The sequence below is a fragment of the Cornus florida genome, unplaced genomic scaffold (assembly GCF_030987335.1).
Source record: "Cornus florida cultivar Cherokee Brave unplaced genomic scaffold, ASM3098733v1 CherokeeBrave_3.0.0_Hap2_Chr10, whole genome shotgun sequence".
Classification (NCBI taxonomy): domain Eukaryota; kingdom Viridiplantae; phylum Streptophyta; class Magnoliopsida; order Cornales; family Cornaceae; genus Cornus; species Cornus florida.
Window position 1 is genome coordinate 99,367,731 of NW_026775580.1, and position 20,335 is coordinate 99,388,065.

At 33.1% G+C, this 20,335-nt stretch overlaps 3 protein-coding genes across 4 annotated transcripts; 1 reads left to right on the plus strand and 2 right to left on the minus strand.

Annotated features, from left to right (window-relative positions):
* On the minus strand, positions 1-1,826 carry LOC132278224 (E3 ubiquitin-protein ligase RGLG2-like). The gene is made up of 5 exons (XM_059780033.1): positions 1,823-1,826; positions 1,620-1,733; positions 1,405-1,502; positions 480-559; positions 1-73 (listed from the first exon to the last, which is right to left on the minus strand). The coding sequence occupies exons 1-5, from the start codon at positions 1,824-1,826 to the stop codon at positions 1-3; spliced, it is 369 nt and encodes a 122-aa protein (XP_059636016.1).
* Positions 1,827-4,373: 2,547 nt separating this feature from the next.
* LOC132276300 (elongation factor 1-delta-like) lies at positions 4,374-10,947 on the plus strand. The gene is made up of 8 exons (XM_059777668.1): positions 4,374-4,482; positions 5,819-5,928; positions 6,065-6,181; positions 6,336-6,429; positions 9,294-9,417; positions 10,007-10,120; positions 10,254-10,415; positions 10,548-10,947. Coding segments are annotated over exons 2-8 (699 nt in total). The 5' UTR covers positions 4,374-4,482; positions 5,819-5,842; the 3' UTR covers positions 10,550-10,947.
* Positions 10,948-13,586: 2,639 nt separating this feature from the next.
* Positions 13,587-19,543, minus strand: LOC132276302 (E3 ubiquitin-protein ligase RGLG5-like). 2 transcript variants are annotated; one of them, XM_059777671.1, is made up of 13 exons: positions 18,627-18,713; positions 18,467-18,528; positions 17,831-18,160; positions 17,626-17,710; positions 17,407-17,547; positions 17,157-17,270; positions 16,959-17,056; positions 15,222-15,301; positions 15,039-15,144; positions 14,814-14,941; positions 14,455-14,716; positions 14,196-14,252; positions 13,587-14,081 (listed from the first exon to the last, which is right to left on the minus strand). In XM_059777671.1, exons 3-13 carry the CDS (start codon positions 18,071-18,073, stop codon positions 14,001-14,003), a joined length of 1,395 nt encoding a protein of 464 aa, XP_059633654.1. In that variant the 5' UTR covers positions 18,074-18,160; positions 18,467-18,528; positions 18,627-18,713; the 3' UTR covers positions 13,587-14,000. The 2 variants fall into 2 exon arrangements, with proteins under 2 accessions (XP_059633654.1, XP_059633655.1); XM_059777672.1 differs by lacking the exons at positions 18,467-18,528; positions 18,627-18,713 and adding an exon at positions 19,389-19,543.
* Between the last annotated feature and the right edge of the window lie 792 nt (positions 19,544-20,335).

Here is a 20,335-nt window from a genome sequence, read left to right on the forward strand (position 1 = left end):
TTATTCGGGTTTTGATTTGAGTCCGACAAATGGGACATAATGGAAGCTCTTCTCCACTTGAGTCACAGCAAGCCTGCCCAATAAGAAAACAATTCAGTATCATCAAGAAATAACAGAAATATAGAGTAATAAATTAAATTACCTGATGCCCACAACCAAAAGCCATGTCCTTTGGATTACTAAGACAAATAGGGCAAAGAAGATTAAGTAAATGTGAATCATTTTTTGCTGACTAAACATTAAGAGGGAGTTTGTCAAACCACAACTGTGTCAAAAAAGATAATGATGTATTGCCACGATATATAGAATAGTTTGGCATATAAGATAATAAATTAAACAAAGAGACATATAAGATAATAAATATACCATAATAAGATAATAAATTACCTTGCTTTTACAATAAACAGAGAGGCATATAAGATAATAAATTAAAAACCAAGTTCACAACAAAAAAAAGACTATAGTTAGCAATGATTTACCTTGCTTTTACAATAGCATCAACAGTCTTGCGCTCCTGTGGGCTGAGCTGACCAAGCTGAGTATCTATGCTTCTTGTCATCTATGGTAAGACACATTTACAGTGAAGGCATCAAGTTAGAATAGCAATCAGAAAATAAAACAATATGAAGCCTCCAGTATTATTATGAAAGTGTCCAAAACCTAATATTGCTAGCTGAATCCAATCAGAAAATAAAATATTCAATGCTACACTAACATTGTATTGAATATTGGAACTTTTGCTACACTAGTCTGTTGTCTGCCAAAATGTATCAAACAATATGAAGACTTACCGGAAATACCAGTCATAAAAACATTGCTGATGTATTATTATTAGAAGAACGTGACAAGATTCAATATATCTCTTGTGAGAAAGATGTGTGTATTGGAAATTAATTCCTTGCAGTGATTGTACGTGTTTATTAGAAACTAGATGGCAAATGGTTTAGAGAGCAAGATCTCATATTTTCTCTTACATCAGTTTTAAACCAGGTGAAAACAGAGATCAGAAGTGTAAAAGTTCCTTCAAACTGCCTTGAAAAAAGTGAGAACATTTTTGAGTTCAAAATGAAAGAAAGTAAAAATTGGGAAATGAAGTTCAGAATATAAGAAAGTTAATTGGCTCAAAATCAGGATCAGTTTGAAAATAAGGGTAGTGTTGTGAGCTGGTGGTTGGGTATTTTTACAGTACTATTTTATAGTAGGTGGTATTAAAAATTGAAGCTCAGTGTTTGGTTGATATGCGCTGTATTAATAAATATGAGCATTGCCAACATCTACAGACTACAATGGTAGAATCCTCAGCATGTAAGTTTGCAAGTTCACAATGCAATTCTGCAAACAATATAATGCAGAAGGCAGAAGGTCAATAAATAAAAAAACAAAAGCTTGATCAAAGTGAATCACCTGCCCATCAGCAATTATCAGCAAAACATGGAATTTACCAGAGCTTTCCTCCACAATGGTCATGGCCATATCAATGATTGGCGCGAAAGACGTAGGTCCTACAATGAGCAAGTAGGAAAGCTTAATAAATCAACAATCTGAACCCTGAAAATGCTATTTTTTATTTATTTATTTTTAAATTCTAAAGGTTTAATGAAATGCGTAGAAAAGGGCACCTGCAAGTCGAGGGTGGGGAACAATTTCTCTGTATCGTCTTAATACTTCCTCAAATCCATTACAAAATCTTTCCTCTGGGTTGAAACTGAAGACTTCTTGATCATGAGTTGAGGCTGAAAACAAAATATAATGAATCACGATAACCGTTATAGAATTATATCGGGACCCTAGCTATTATAAAAAATAAAATAAAAAAGAGAACCCATTGGCTCTGCAATCTACAAGAAGCTAGAGTCGCGGAAAACAAGACCCGGCCTGTTAATGTACAAGAAGGTTGAATGAGACCACCAACAACATTTTGATACTACAATTTCGTGGAAAGCAATGCGTACGGACACACACACACACACACAAAAGAAAAGAGTATATTCTGAATTCACAATTTGTTTTCTTTTTCTCCAAAACCATTAAAAATTGATTAGCTAATTTGTCATTTTCTTTTCTTTTTTGTGTTTTATTTTTGACCTTTTGAAGGTCCTAGTAGCTGAAAAGACCCGTAATAAAAGCATCAGGAAAAAAGAAAAAGAAAAGAGAATTATGGAGCAAACGTAGCAGCACCACTAGGTGTCCATGGTCCATAAACTTCACATAATTTAATTCATTCACATTTAAGAAACATTACCCGTGTTTTAACTTGTACAAAAATAGTGGGAAAAACTACAGATGACTAAATTTAGGAATGTTATATAACAAAATGATTTATTTTAAAAATTTATTTTTCAAATTGATTGAGTTAAATAAAATAATTACCAATGCATCAAAAATTATTATTAAGTTTCAAAATACATTCAAAACTCTTACTCCAAAATACCCTTCTTAAAACTCTTCTTGCCACCGGAGTGAGCTCTTCATCCTCAACCTCTCTCCGCCACTACTCGATTCCTCCGCATCACCACTGACTGCGATAACTACTCGTACAACAAAAATGCCACAAAATAGGAGCAGCCCTCGTCACCATAGCCACCACTTTTGTTTTTATCAATCATAATCTTCTTCAATTGGGTGGAGGTGTTTAAAGATGGGAGTGGCAGTGGTAGAATTTAAGTAGTGATACCTTGTCCAATTGGTGGCTCTGGCCACGTATTAAACCATGTGATCAAATCTACTAATGTGACTGATTTAGTGAAAAAGAATGAAATTACCATGTGATTCTATCTATTGAATTCTCATTAATGTGCATCAATCACGATGTCATCTATAGAATCCACGGTTTTACTATGCTCTAAAATCATATATGTATATATGTTATGTATATAAATCAAGAAGTATATTGAGACAAGATTAATATTCTGTAAATCAAGACCATATGCGGTAAATTTGATTGAGTAGAGAGAAATGGGCAACACCCCCTTGTTTCTCTTGTTTCTTAGGCTCCATTCATGTTCAACACTTCCATACATAATTTAGTGTTCTTGCCCAAATTATCCTCAATTGGCCACTTCTGGGCAATTACTGTATTTTTAAGTTTGGCCACCATTTATATTTTCTTGAGTTTACCAAAATCTAATTTCTCCATTTTTTTGGTTGTCTTTATCAATTATTTAATTCATATTTGCTAATTCAATTTGATCCTCAACTTTTTATTTTGGAATTATATTATTTTAAAAAGGGTATTTTAGTATTTTGAAATAAAAGTTTGGATGGTATTTTGGATATTAATAATAATTCTTAATACATTTGTAATTATTTTATTTAATTCAATCAAATTGAAAAATGAACTTTTAAAATAAATCAATTTGTTATTTACGACTCCTAACTCTATCTGTGTAACTTTTTAAAAATAGTATTATATATCTTTAAGGCATATATTAATTGCAGAATTTTTGTGATGTTAAAAATAAAACAAAACATTTTACATCCCGAAAACAGATTAATTATAGTTGATCTTCTCAAATAAAGGACTAAGTGTATAGAATTTGCTACAATTTTGGTTACTTAACCATTTTTTACCTTTGGATCATGTGAATATGATGAACCAAACACGTACAGTCAAGAGCAATAAAAATCAACCAAATTCCTTAATACTTATATATAAATATATATATATATATATATATATATTTTTTTTTTCTTAACTAATATTATCATTTATTTATTTTTTTCATTATATCAAACACACTTTTCCTCATTTGTGGTTGTTTTTTTTTTTCTTTTCAAATCCCTCTAACTCATCCCATCCAAACGGACCTTAAGGCTATGTTTGGGATAGTGGAAAAGAAAAGAAAGAATAACATTAGTTATGAAAGGAAAAAAAAGAAAAAGAAAATGAGATAAATTGTCAACCACAATAAGAAAGAAAAAGAAAAGAAATTATATTAGTCATATTTAGGTAAAAAAAATGAGACTAGTTTTTCCATAATTAAAGAAAAAAATAAATAAATTTTCGATGCAGTCATAAAAATACAAACAATTAAATTAATAATACATGATCGTATAAACAAATAATTCACAAAAGAAAAAACTTACCTATTTACTTTTTAGTAATTTTAGTGAAGAAGAACGTTGCTTACTTTTTCAACGAAAACCTTTTTAATAAGTTTCTAATTTTAGTGAAAAAGAACAACAAAAATTAAGAAGAAGAACGAGACAAAGTATAATAAGAAAGTAATATATTAAACTATACAATTTTTACGTTAAAAGTGAATTTTAGTGTGTTTTATGCGCAAAAATTTTTGGGAATGGAAATCCTACTTTCCCAAACTTTCTTCAGGGCAAAATTGGTATTAAAAAAATTTCATTAAGAAATAAATACGTTCACCTATGCTGCCCTAGGTACAGTTCAGCTTTCAGACTCGAGAGACACTCGAAGGCAAAGGGAGCTTGTGGACCGACCGCTGAAAATTTCCCCGAAACCTTGGCGTAGTGAGTATTCTGTTTGCTTATTCTCTCTCCTTTTCTTTCTCTTCTTCCTTTTCTTCTTCTCCATTGCAATCCCTAATTTTCTGTTTCACGATACAGCCGCCCTAATTTTCTCTTTCTGTCCTAGTTGTCTCTTTCCCAACACATTTATTTTAAATGTTTTCCCCTCTTCTTCTTAATCTCTATTTATTTTTCTTTTCTTTATTTTTTTCTTTATGCTGATTTTAGTTCTTACGAAACAAAGTGATTTTTCTTTTCACTGGTACAAAAAATTTTCCCCTCTTTGTTTTCGCTAGTCACAGAAAATAATCGATTTTATTACAAGGAATACTTTTTTCCTTCCGACGTATTGGGATTATATGTTTGTTGCGAATTTGTGGGTCTGAGTGTTTATTGGTATGCGTTACTTATCGAAAAAAGAAGAAGTGTTTATCGGTATGTTCATGTTGGTTTTAAAGCCCTTATTTTTTTTAATGATACATGAAATTTGCTAACTAGAGTGTTGGTTCATGTAATGGGAGGAACTGATGTTGATTCCAAGTGAACCCATCTGAAGTGAATAACTGATTACATAGTCTCGAAAAAGAATGTATTTTCATAATGAGGTGAAGGCATATTTTGAGATACTGGGAATATATGATTTTGTTGTGAATTTGTGGGTCTAATTATTTATTGTAAGGTCATGTTGGTTTCGATTTAAAGAACTTTTTTTTGTTCGTTTTGGAGCCGACCCCATGCTTGGTGGTTGTTGTTGTATTGTTGTTCATTTAGAACCCCACGAGTTGGTTCAAGTGGGTAAGTCACTTGGCCCTGGTGCCCTAGGAAGCATTAGGTCTAAGGGTTCGTCTTGATTGCAAACAATTGGGTTGGTAAAAAAATATTGTTGTTCATTTAGGGATGGTGTATTGATGTGATCAGTGCAAATTCTATTAACATGATATTGTTATTGATGTGTTTTGGAGGATGGGTGTTGAGGTGTTCCCTGAGATTTGAGTATATCTATTGTTTCTGTCAAACGCAGATTTATGTTAATAGACGTGTGTTTTATTAATTGGGAGTCAATCGATTAGCATACGGAAGTTTAGGGTACAATGCTCAAATAACTATCTAACAGTAGCCGTTTTTCCTTCTGACTATTATCATGGTTGTATGGAAAATTTTCTAATATACGCTTTACTCATTGTTTTGTCAGAGTTGGCACAATTTAACATCTTTTCAATTTCTTGAATGTGAAAAAATGTTAAGTTGTTAATTGGTTAATTCGGTTGGATCAGTGAACATTAAACTCCATATGCATTTCAAGCATAAACTTAAAATCAATCCTCTATTTTGCTTTCAGATAGACACTGCTTAATATTTAGCAATGGCTGTCACATTCTACAATCTCAGCTCAGAGTGTGGCCTGAAGAAGCTCGACGATTACCTCCTTTCACATAGTTACATCACGGGGTGAGTTCCATTGCATTAATTTTGTGACACATTTTTATGTCTGGTAAATTATTTGCTAATTTGTATCTTTATTTTGCATAGATAGCATCATTCTTTATGTATGGATTTTTGATAATCTGTATATTCACCCTTTAAGGTACCAAGCTTCAAAGGATGATATCACAGTGCATGCAACTCTTTCAAAACCTCCACCAGCTAAATACGTGAATGTGTCTCGGTGGTTTCACCACATTGATGCACTTTTGAGGATTTCGTAAGTTCTTACAACCAATTTGACTGTCATAATTATTGTGAATATAAAACAGTACGGATTTACCATCACGTTCTACTATTTTTTTATTTTTTTAGACTCAGTCATTTTCTTTAAAACTGCTACTTATCGAGTTTATGGAATGCTTGCCTTGCAGTGGTGTTTGTGGTGAAGGTTGCGGTGTCACTGTAGAGGGTTCAGCTCCTGTCACTGAGAATGCTGTTGCAACTCCGGCTACTGTTGACACTAAGGTAAGTTTCTCGACGTGTCTGTTTAATGTTAGCATTTGTTGCTCTGATTATATTTTTTCATGTGTGTGTGCACACCTATCTTATCCTGAATTTTTATTAAGCTCTTGTTTGGCGTTAGTTGGTGTTAGGAATTTATTAATGTTATTTGCAATAACTGTACCTATTTAGCGATATTTATTTACCCTCTCAGATATATGAAATGAGTGGCGAATATCGGGTAAGGAGTGAGGAGTCTGAGGCGAGGGATGCCCTCATTGAAAGTAGCCCTTCCTAAGTCATGCCAAATGTACCACGCTAACCGGAATGCAAGAAAGTATTTTTCTTGGTGGTGATTTAACGATAAAGAATGTGCCCTCTAACTCTATCGAAACTCAGAATCCTTTTGCTCTTCTTAATGATTCTGAGAATGGAAGTCTGGAAGATGATGCAATTATATTATTATTATTATTATTATTATTATTATTATTGTTATTCTGATTATTATATTGAATCTACGATGATGTCATCTTCAAAGAGATACAATGTTTTTGCATCAAAAAGTTATCTAGTAGATTAAAGATGTACTCTTTTAGGGTTAAGCATGCCCAGCTACTACCGTGCAATTTCTGAATCTAATTAATTGAAGTAATTGGTTTGGCTGAAATTGCATAGTGAAATACGTTTGGGTCCATTTGAAGATTACCTATCATATGCACACTTCTGCCAATTTTGTTACTTTCACAAAAGATGCTTTATGTTATAAAATGTAGTAATAATTGGAGGCTAGTAATTTTTTATTTATTTATTTTTAAAATGTATGTTTAAGGTTTTAGTTGAAGAATTTAGGATTTGGTAGAATGTGGCTTATGTCCTTAAATTGTTTTTGTGATAGAGCGTATTGGCATGTTGTACTGATCAAATAATTAGTATTTAGATTTTGAGTTGACCACCACTTACCCATTTATTAAGAAATATAATGGTCACACAATAAGTGCATTGCCACTATAGAGTCAACATCTAAATATAAGTAGCACCTTAGTTCAAATCAAGAGTCAAACTAATCAGAAAGTAAAAGGAGTCTCAAGATCCTTGGTGTTTGTGCCGAGGAAAGGAGAAAATAAAATAAAAAGAGGGCCTTGGGTTGCCTTGGCATTTGCCCTAGGCAAAGGGAAAGAGGAAAAAAGAAGAAGAAAGACGTAATTTGTCTCAGGGATTTTGCTGGGTATATGAAAAAAAAAAAAATGAAGAGGAAGAGAATGGAAAAAAGAAGAAGAAGAAGAAGACAGAACCCTAATTTTCTGTTCTTTCTTTCTTCGCCTTATTCTCTTTCAACCTCCATCCTTAAATCTAGAGTCAGGGAATGGGGGTTTGTAAGAAATCCAAGAACAAAGATTGTTCATCTCGTTATGCTCTACAAGACTATGGTTAAAAAATTTATATTTGAAAGTTTTGGGAATTTGGTGATTTCGGGTCTAGCGATTGAGGACCTGAGGTAGGGGTATGCTAACCCTTTTAACTCTTAATTTTGCGATCTGCTCCTTCTTGTTGTTTCATGCGAATAACCATATTTTAATTGTAGTACAATAATATATATGTATTTATATATATACTTCTCACTTGGTAGTTATTGTGATGAATATGTGTAGATTGCAGTGTTATGTTCTTTCTGCGTAACTTGATGATAGAGATGTGAATATGTGGATTTGAACATAAGGTTATGCTGTTGATTTGAAACGAACTGATTTGGTGATTAATTCATGCCTTGTGATGGATGAGAAAACATGCTTATAAATTGTTGTTTCACCATGAAATAATTGACACATTGTTAGATGGTAATTGATTGGTTGACGGGGTTGTGCCGTAGAAGCAAGGCAGGGTTCAGAGCCCTAGGGTGAAAGACCTAAAACTTGGTCAAGTGATGTTGAATCCCAGTGGGTTAGTAGCCCATAATTCGACAGTTGTGTTACAGGGCTTGCTTGTAGGCAAGCGGACGGCAATACAGACAATGCTCGGATTTGTGAGGATGAAATGTAATTTGTGTTTTGAGAAGTGCTTGAATAAGATTTGTCTTGTTTTCTGATACGATTGAGTTAGAAATTGTAAAGCATGTTGTTTAGCATGAATTTGAGTTGCGTGAACCTGTTATATTTTTATTGCCATTTACTACCATATTCTTATTGTTTGGGTGCACCACATGAATCAATGGTTAAAAATTGTTAGTGTATTTCCTGCTGGGCTCTGCTCACCCCCCAACATTTTGGAGATGAAGGAGACGGTACTAGGACACTTTCCTTCTGAATCCTCCTCCTCAACCTATCCCTTTTTTTCAGGAATGGCAAGAAAGGAGGAGGAATAAGATTTAGTCCATTTAAGCCACTCACTAGATCAATTAATATTGCATGAAGAGGTCCTGCTTGTGTTTTACTGGAGTCGTTGGCTAGTTGCTTTATTGTCATTATATTATATTTAAACTATGTAATAAATTATCAGTTGGTACCTTGTTGACTTTGATGAGTGTTTATTTCAGTATTTGAACTTTACATGATTGTATGGAGAATTCCTTGGCAGATGTTCTTGATGTTTACTTTTTTTATGTTGACAGACTTCCTAGACCTAAGTTTTAGATTGTTAGTTGGTAAGTTTCCCTTTAATGTGATCCACGTTACTGGTGCAAGGTTCTGGACACTAAAGGCTCCCGAGACATTATATAGAAACAACCTGGAGATGTATATGTATTCTCCTAGTCAAGTTTGTTATTTGTCTGATATGTGGAGTTTTGTACTACGTAGAACATTTGAACAAGTTTAGCACCTTTCTAGATCTACTTGTTAATAATAATAATTAAGAATTGTATCTTAATTCTTTGTATGGAACATGTGTTTTAGGCCTCAGTTGCTGAGGATGACGATGATGATGATGTGGATCTCTTTGGTGAAGAGACTGAAGAGGAAAAGAAAGCTGCTGAGGAACGTGCATCTGCCATGAAGGCATCTGGAAAAAAGAAAGAATGTGAGTTTCTTCTCTTGTACTCATGCACAGTTTGAGACTTTTTCTTCTATTATTGTTAGACGATAATTATATTACATAGACTCGGGTATGTGTATCTGTCTACTCCTGTATCAGATTTACAAATAGTATTATCAATATTTTTATTTAATTTCCTGGCATAAATGTTGTTTCTATGTAGTATATATCTTTTAATATGGGTACTTGTTTTGAAATTTGACATGGATATTTCATGCATTTGAAAGAGTCCATATATGATGCAAAGAGGACATCAGTAAGTGGAAAGATTGCTTCAAGATTAGTAACCTACATATATCTATATAATCCATAACATTCTATTTTGGACCCTTGGACTTCTTTGCTGGGAGACTCTACATAGCAATCCCTTGCAGATGTATATATAGTTCCAACTACTGAAATTCTTATCCTATACTATTTTACAAGTTCCCCCAACAGGATGGGTTTTAGATGTTTGCTTATGCTGCTTTTGGACCTTGCTCTTTTTTCTTTTCTTTTTATTTTTTATTATTTTTTTAATCCCTCATTGTTCTTGTAATTTATAAGCTCAATCTTCTTGTGTTTTTATTCTCAGCTGGAAAGTCGTCAATTCTGTTGGATGTGAAGCCATGGGATGATGAGACTGACATGCAAATGCTTGAGAAAGCTGTTAGAGGTGTTCAGATGGAAGGATTGACTTGGGGAGCTTGTATGTTTCTCTTTCTGTTGTCTTGTATTTCTTCTAGGAGGAAATGGAAACTAAAGTATTTTTGGAACTGAAGCAATCAAGTGATGTTGAAGTCATGTTTCTCAAATTAACTTGTAAACATGTGTTGTTGCAGCCAAACTTGTACCTGTTGGATATGGTATAAAGAAATTGCAGATTATGATGACCATTGTGGATGACTTGGTGTCTGTTGACAGTCTCATCGAAGAACGTCTTACGGTTGAGCCAGTTGATGAGTTTGTCCAGAGCTGCGATATTGTGGCCTTCAATAAAATATGTAAGTTCATTGCAGGACTGTTCTTGGATGTTGCTGAAAAATCTCATAATGAATCTATTGCGTGATGTGTTGATGCAACTTAAACAACTATACTGAATCTTGTTTTTAATTATCATATGATTTTTGTGACAGAAACTGGGAGTTTGTTGGACTTGCTGGAAATGCATGCAGGAGAGGTTCGTGCTAGTGAAGATTCTGTTCTGCGCATGGCTGATTTTAAGTTACAAATAGTCACTATATTCCTATGTTTTCTTTCTCCATGGCTTCTTCGCTATTAGGGTTATCAATTACACCATTTTGCATGATGATCTAAATGGATGCTTTTTAAAGTGATTGTACTGATATGATCGCTGCTTATTCTCCAGTCATTTGCAATGAGGAATGGATTAGGTTTTTGCAGCTTGAATATGGTTTGGGTTTTTGCTTTTATTTGGAATATTACTAGTGCTAGTGATTGAAGTTCAGTATGGCTGGATTATAATATAATCTTGTCTGCATGGTCTCCTGCTAATCCAGAGTGTTTTGCTTACTACATTACATAGAATACATATATTCATACATGTACATGAATCCATCCTCAAGTTCTTGCTTAGTCTTACATTTAAACAGCTGCATACGTGTTAGACACTGGATTTATGGCATGAGATGGGGCCAATGTTGATGACAAAATGTAGGTGTCTAATGTATTGTCCAGCAAAGACTAAAAACATGCATATACTGGAGAAATCAACCAATTTCTTGTGTTGGTCATGTTTTCAGTTTCAGCAAGTATTAGTGAAGTATGTTAGGTTGGAAAGATGGTACTAGCCGGGGCTTCGAACGATCTCAGTGGGGGTGCTGTTTACATACATCCTTCATTGGGTGAAAGTTGCCAATTGGGGTTGCTTCCCTGTCTTTCTCTCTCTCACGCGCACGCACACGGACATTGCAGTCTTAGGTATCAATTTCATTTTTCATGGGGTTACGGCGTTACGCTGGTTTTATGTAGTGAAATGGCATCGGGGTTGAGCTGGTTTTATGTAGTGAAATGGCATCGGGGTTGATGTACAATGTATTGTTTGATAAAACATAAAATTTTAAGAGCTGAAATTTCAATTGTTGAAGTTTTCAAGTGGTAATTAAAAAATATATATATCTTTTTGATATTTTTTTTAAAAAGAATTAGGCTCTCAACAATAAGTGAAAAGTGATGTCAAGTCACTTAAAATAATTTTAAGTGATCTTTACTGTTTTCTTTATGATATTTAAATTGTGTTATCAAATACATTTGGGTGTGTTTGGTTGTATGAAATTGGAGCTTTAGATTTGAATTTGAAATTGGAATTGGTGAAATTTGAAAAAAAATTTGATTCAATTTTCTTAGTTTTTTTTTAAAAAAAATTCATCAATTTTAAGTTCAAAACTCTAATTTCATGCAGTTAAACGTACCCTTAATTAAATACCGTGTTTATCAAACTCATCTTAAGTTCCGTTTGTTTCGACGTAAAATTTAAAAAAAAAAATATTTTCACGTTTTAGATAAAATATTTTTCTTATTTGTACTTTTTGGTATTTGGCAAATGTTAAGTCGAGGTTGAGGTCAAATCTTTCTGGTGGGACGTATAAAATAACTTATCAAAAATTGATGGATAAATTATTTTTGTAAAATTTTAAAATTTGTTTTTCTTCGTAAATATTTTATTACAACCAAACAATAAGAAATAAAAATATATTTTCTGAAAAATATTTTACATGTAAATTCAATTCCTAATTCACATTTTAATACAAGTATCCATATTTGAATTCAATTTAGAGCAAGACCCTATAAACATCATTTGTAAACTTATAATCCATGTACAATCCAAATTATAGTGATTATGCTTTGTTTTGGATTGGATCTAGAATTAAAGCCAATATATATTCACACTATTATTTTACATCCAAGTTGAATATATTATACCTACATCTTACTCATTTTAAAATTTAAAATTACAAAAATAAAATTAAAAAAAATAAAGATATATTCAGCTGCATAAAATTAGAATTGGTGGAATCAATTTAATCAATTCCAAAACTCCAATTCTATAAAACTGAATATAACTTATATATGATATAAAACTATAATTTTAAATATTTGCATTTCAGATTCTGAGAGCATACATAGTTATTGGTGTTGGAAACAGGCCAAGGAATAGATCCATAAATTGTCACGCATCCGATCAAACTAACTTTGAGGATAAGCTAACGCGTTGAAATATGGCACCCTTCTGTCACTTTTGGGATAAAACACCAAAAATGTTGTCCCTTCAATCTTCAGACTTGCAAGGCAATGCTCATGTTATTGCTTTTGGCACTGATCATAGCATTACGTTTTATCTTCTACACTCACATTCTCTCAAAAGTCAAAATGATTGAAATATACATTTAAATATAATTCATCTAGGAGGGCTTCAATGCTGTGTTTGTAACCGTATTCTTTTGAGAATGAGAATGAGATTTCAAAAAGAAAAATAAATGAAATGAAATGAAATTTCATTTTTGTTTTCGAGAAGAAACGGCGTTTAGAATGTATTATGTATCAATATACATTAGGGAAGGAACTGGATGAATAATGACTTTTCAAATACCATGGAATTTGATCAAATTTTATTATATTTCAAAACAAATAAACTTAAAAAGTATCAAATTCGGATCCATGAAATCTGATCATTTTTCAGAGGATTTTAAAATATTTTTCTTTTTTATTGGAGTCCATTTGATCCAATCCAATTTAGAATTTCGATAGAAACATGTAGCAAAACCCAAATCTGAAATCCACAAGACTAGATTATTGTTGTCTGAGAAAAAATTCTCAAAAAAAATCAAAATAAGAAATAGCTCTCATTAATTCATTTAGTTGACATTTTCAAGAAAGTTTTAACAAAATAAAGTTCAAATTTTTATGGGCCAGGGGTATCTCATCCCCATAAAGGATAGAAGTCTCCCCAACCATTTTGATAAGTAAAAAAGACAAACCACAATTGGAGATAAAAATATTCAATTTTTTTTAGGAATTTCAGAACATTATTCTTGGTCATTTGAAAACCCACAAAATCAAATTACATAAAAATCAATCCATTCCAAACAACAAAAAATATTCAAATCCATATGTTTTGAACCTAACAAACCTTAGATTCAACTCACAGTTCCAACTTTACCAAATCCTTTGGAATATTGGCTCCGAGCCTGTTTATTTTAAGATTCTCGCAAAAAACACAAAGATTGCTCATCTACATTTGTAGGTCTAAAAATATTTAACATCAGCTGTCTTCAAAATACATTCAAGCATAGATTACTATTTCAAAACTGGTGTGTTGTCCGAGGCCAAAAAACAATGTACAAGACACAACCCAATACTGTACATCACAAAAACAGATTAATTATAGTTTGATTCTTTTTCTTTTTCCTTCTAAAAAAATTTAACAAAAATGATGAATGTATAAAAACTACAATTTTCGTGGTTGACCATTTCTTCCCCCGGATCATGTCATCTGATGCAGCATCAGCTGAACCAAACAATCTAAAGTCAAGAGCAGCAAGAAATCTCTAGATATGCAGAAACTCGTATTAATAGAGCTTTATCCGGGTTTTGATTTTAGTCCGACAAATGGGACATGATTCAAGTCCGTCTCCACATTCACAGCAAGTCTGCCAAAAAAAGAAAACCGTTAGAGAGAAGAAATTTCAAAACATCAATTTACTTAAAAACACTTTTGACCTAAGTTCATCAAGAAATAACAGAAGAGTAATTTACTAAATTACCTGATGCCCACAACCAAAAGCCATGTCCTTTGGATTACTAAGACAAATAGGGCAAACCTGTCCGGATTCATCAAAAATAAAATATTAACACCTTCCAAACAAGATTAAATAAAACCAATGGCATTGTTGAACTATAGTAAATGTGAATCAGTTTTTGCTGACTAAATATTAAGAGAAAGCTTGTTAAATCACAACAGTGTCAAAAAATATAATGACACAGCTAATGATGTCTTGCCACTATATAGAAAATTTTCTATACCTGATTATCATAAAGAGAACTTGAAGATGGAGCTGTGCTTGTTGATGTGTCGTATCCAGGATAAGGAGGAGCTGTGCTTTTTGATGTGTCGTATCCAGGATAAGTAGGAGCTGTGCTTTTTGATGTGTCGTATCCAGGATAAGTAGGTGCACTCTTCTGGAAACTGCTCGAATGATGAGGTTTTGAGCTATTGTTGAAAGAAGGGGCGTTGTAAAGAGGCGGGGGAAGAGGAACCCTTCCTGGAGCATTACTGGTCTGACGACTGCATTAGAAATAACAGAAAAATATATAACATTTATATATTGAAAAGTTGAGGTGGAAACGGAACCAATATCCAAGTAAAACGGTTCAGTTTTTACCCCAATGTATTGAGCATCATAGTTGCTTTGTATTGAGAAGGTATTTCCATCAAGGCAGAGAGTGCAAATTCTGTCTGCTTTCTCATTGGATTTGTGTTCTTTGACATGATCTCAGTAAAATTCACAAACTGTCAACGCAAAGAAATGCAGTTATTCCCAATTACACAATTTTAGAAACATGAACATGACACTGACATATATTGACATTCGAGTGACGTAGCAAACCTGAAAATTATCGAAGGCTCGAGCAGGGATATTATCATCAAACTCCCTCATCATGTCCCAAGGACCATCTCCAACCCCGACAACAATAATTGACAACGGGAACTCACTGAAAAAAAACAGAGGCATATGAGATAATAAAATACCAAGTTCACAACAAAAAAGCTCAAGTTAGCAATGATTTACCTTGCTTTTACAATAGCATCAACAGTCTTGCGCTCCTGTGGGCTGAGCTGACCAAGCTGAGTATCCACGCTTCTTGTCACCTATGGTAACAGACATTTACAATGAAGCGTAAATAGCAAGAAAAATAAGAGAGGACAGTTTGCCCATGAATAGACAAGTCACTTAATTTGAGGAGCACCTTGAGTCTATTAAAATTATGGCATCAATTCTACAGAGTTTCTTTTACACTGATATGAAGTTCATAGTTCAGTAACCTAAAAGTGTAGCCTTCTTCAAAATGAAGTACAATACTCAAATAGTACATTCCAACGAATTAATATAAAAAATGCAATCACTAGTCAGGTTTTATCCTAGTTTTATATGTGGCCAAAAACATATCATTACCCTTCTTATTCCAACATCAACTAAAATCAGTAGAAAGCCTAATCTCTTCACCCCACCCAACATCTATGCTTTATAGGTTCAACTGATTCCAAGATCTAAATGTCAGTGTTGGTAGGGTCAAAGACACTTTTATAAAGGATCAGATAAACTCTGTTAAACACAGATGATGCTGTGACATGAATTCAAAATTTATATGCCTAGAGGCTGCAACACACAAAGCAATATAAAGTAATTCCTTGTTATTTTTAATCTAGTGATACTTGAAACCTAGAAAAATTGATTTTTTTTTTTTTAAATACATAAAAGATTGCATTTCAGCTAGCAATATCACATACATTGGTTGAAGGATACTAGATGAAGATTTATCAAGAAAAGGAAACTAGATGAAAGAAAGTTCTGATGGAGAAGTTGATTTTAGACAGACAATTGAGGACTCCTGTAAGGTTTTATTGAAAATTTTTACACTTGTAAAATCCTATGCGAAGTACAATAATGCAACATACAAACAAGGTAATGCATGTAATGAACTTTTTCATCATAGCTGTAGCTTGTATATACGTCTCACCATTTCACTAAAGTCAATGAGGGACTTTGAAATTAATTTCTTTTCTTTTCCCTTTTTTCTTTTTTCATAGCTTATTGGAACGTTTGCTACACTACTGTTTTCTGCCAAAATGTATCAAACAATATGAAGACATATTGATAATACCAGCCATAAAACAATTCTGATGTATTACTATAATATCTCTTGTGAGAAAGATGCGTTTATTAGCAATTAATTCCTTCCAGTATTGTGTTTATTAGAAACTAGATACATAGTTTATAGAGCGAGATCTCCTATTTTCTCTTACAAAAGTTTTTAACTAGGTGAAAGTTCCTTCAAACTTTCGTCAAAAATTCAGAATATAAGATAGTTAATTGGCTCAAAATCAGTTAGAAAATTACCCTGCTTAGAGAGTAGTATGGTGAGCTGATGGTTGAGTGTGTTTTATAGTATGTCTTAATGTTAAAATTTGAAGCTCACTGTTTGCAAGATATGTTGTATTAATAAATCTGACCATTGCCAACATCTTCAATGGTAGAATCCTAAGCATGTAGCTTGCAAGCTCACAATGTAATTCCGCAAACCAAATAATGCAGGAGCTGATGGTTGAGTGTGTTTTATAGTATGTCTTAATATTAAAATTTGAAGCTCTTGCAAGATATGTTGTATTAATAAATCTGAGCATTGCCAACATCGACAATGGTAGAATCCTAGCTTGCAAGCTCACAATGTAATTCCGCAAACCAAATAAGGCAGAAGGCAGAAGGTCAATCTAAAAAAAAGGCAGAAGCTTGATCAAAGTGAATCACCTGCCCATCAGCAATTATCAGCAAAACATGGTATTGACCACGGCTTTCCTCGACAATGGTCATGGCCATTTCAATGATCGGCGCAAAAGATGTAGGTCCTACCATGAGCAAATAGGAAACCATGAGTTAAAAAAATAAACCATCTTTGAAAATGCTGTTTTTTAAAAATGTCTAATGGGATGTGCATAGAAAGGGCACCTGCAAGTCGAAGGTGGGGAACAATTTGCCTGTATCGTTCTAATACTTCCTCAAATCCATTACAAAATCTTCCCTCTGGGTAGAAACTGAAGACATCTTGATCATGAGTTTTGGCTGAAAACAATATGAAAGGAAGACCATCAAAATAACGGTATAGATAAAGAACCATGTCAAGACCCCTATTAATCAAATAATATATATATATATATATATATATATATATAGCAAGGCCCATTTTGATTAAAATTACCATCTCCAAACCCAAAACAAGGAATTAAGTTATCCTCATCAAAAACAGCTAAGGTTTTTCCAATGATGGATATTGCTTGTTCGTAGGGATTTTGACCATTTTCAATGTGATGTAAGCTCCGCCGGTTGAATGACCTTGCACCTGATTTTCATGAAAAAGGTTAGCACACTGCATCATAAGTCATTAAAGAAGTTTTTAAGTATCTGGATAAAGCTGAACCTGTCCACTCATTGCTCTTTGTGAAATCAATGCCAACAATGAGATTAGAAGATTCTAGGCCAGCTTCAACAAGAGCAGCAGTAACCTGATGAGATGGCATGCTGTTAGGTATCCAATAAACACATAAATGAAGCAAAATTTAAAAATTTAAATCAAAATCAAGTCCTACAAAGAGATTAATTGATAAATCTGCATATATTTATACCTGTTCCAATGTTTGGTAGTTATCAGCTATCATTGAATATTTCCTATCCAACTTCCGTTGTGGCTGAGGAGTTTGAGCCCCATGATTATAAGGGGCAGGGGCAGGTGCGTGGTGATGCTGAGGTGTATAGTATGGCTCCTGTTCAGGGTGTGGCGATTCTGGGTATCCATGAAAATTGAACGAAGACGAACCAAATGATGAAAATTGTCTTCGAATGGTCCCTTTCGAACTGCTGCCACCCATTCTCTCTACAATCCACACAAAATTTGATAAAACCTCCTCCTTAAATAAGGCACACCAAGACTGAAAAAATGCAATCTAAACCTCCACCTGCAAAACCCAATCAAACACCAAAGAACATCCACAATTTATTCAGCTCGATATAATAATCCCACAGGACTAATATAGATTTCGAATCACTACTAGCACTCAAAATTTCCAAAATTTTTAGATATTTTGACGAGCCAGCTTTATATTTTCAAGTAATTTAGAGCATGAATGGCTTGTAACATGTATATATATTGTAGTTAGCAAAGTAATATAAACATAGACCCGCCGAAAAAAGTTTGGCGGCTGAAATCATTGACTAAGCAAAACCGACCTTCGGTATTAATTCAAAATATTTAGCATTCATACCTATGAACCTTCAATGAAATTTCTGTATAGAAGTTGAGAGAAAACGAAGAGTAAACTGGCTTCTGAGAGAAGAACACGCAAGAGATAATTCGACTCAATATAAATAAATTAATATGAATATAGAAATAGTCTTACAGATATATATGAATTTATTACATACAAGCAATATGCATCCTTCACGTAACCTCACGAGTCACGAGCAAGCCAAACCAGATTGGATTTGGTCAACCAAAACTCCTACTACCATTCAAATACCTTAAAAAGAATAAATTAAGTAGTAGTAAAATTTCATTAGAATTGGATTTAAAAATGAATTTAAGAAGTTTGGAAGGAATGATATTTTAAAAAAATTGAGATTTGACGGGATTTGATTGAAAATTTTATATCCTGCACAAATTCGGAGAAAAAATGTGAGAATTTGAAGAGATTTGGTAATTACTCTCTCACTTACCAAAATGATCCCTCTATTTCCTTACTTTTTTCCTCTCTACCCTAAAGTTACTACTCATGTTTTTAACATACCAAAATTATCTCTCAATCTACATAGTGTAATTTTTGTAATACACCATCTTTGTATTTATTTTATTTTATTTTATAGATTTGGTCTAAATTTGCTAACTGATGCAAATATTATTTATTCACAATATCTAGTTTAAAAAACACACACACACACACATAGGTAAAATGGAACAAAATTGATTTTCCTTTTATTTAGAAGCCAAACCCTTTCCAATAATCCCAAAAGGTTTGATTCCAAACAAAGAGTTAATTGTCCAATGATCTCAACCCAATCTAGAGGCAATATTATAACTCCGGATAACAAGAAAGAAACAATTATAATTGTCTAAAATTCAGGGATAATCGTCTATCGATTACCCGCTAAATATGAATCGTACAAAAGGGTGTGTTGTTGGTATGGTACCTTTTGGTGGGAAAATTATTGATATAGATCATCTGTTGAGTTGAAGAGAATTCAATGGCGGATTGGGACGTGACCATCGTCTGTCTTTTGGCGAGTCGATGAACTCAAACTTCTTGCTGTCCATAGTTCGACTGCTCGGAGTAAAGAAACGGAGGAAAGAAAGGGGCGGAGAATTAAGTGAATTTCGTTGTTTGGCAGGACGGAAAAGGCAAAAAAAAAAAAAAAAAAAAAAAAATCTTGAAATATTTTGTACTACAAATGGGGTTAAAACAAATTTGTAATTTTTCTTTTCATTTTGCGCGTTTATGAATAGTATAAGGTTGTTTGCATGCAAATTAAATTTTGGTCAAAGGGTCTCCCATAAGCTTTGAAAGTCCAAATCCGGCATGTCTCAGAAACTTCCATAACCTCCATCCGCCATGTCAAATCATCACAAGTACAACACACCTTCATCGTTCATACTGAAAATCCAACGTCCAAAACAATGACAGAAAGTTCCATTGTCAAATCACCACATACTAGACCCCTTCATCTCCTTTATTGGTTAATACTGACAAAATAAATTTGTAAAAAGGGTTACTTTGGAATTAAAATTATTTCCGGTGTTCAAGATACCATAGTTGTTAATACTCTGAGACGATGAGTTTGTAAAAGGGATCGTGCTTGTTTGGAGTTAAAATCACATATCCAAAATCTGAAAGTTTAAAAAGTTCCATGTCCAGAAAAATTTTATTTTAGGGGCACAGTATAATTTTGAAGGAAATTTAAGGAATTTGAAAAATAAAAGAGAAAAATTAATAATAAAAAAATAATTTTAGGGGCACAGTATAATTTTTTTATATATGTATCAAAAAAATTTAAAAAAATTATGACATATATTATAGAGTGTGGGCTCCCTCGGCTCACCCCTTATATATTTATTTTATTTTATGTTCATATATATAATT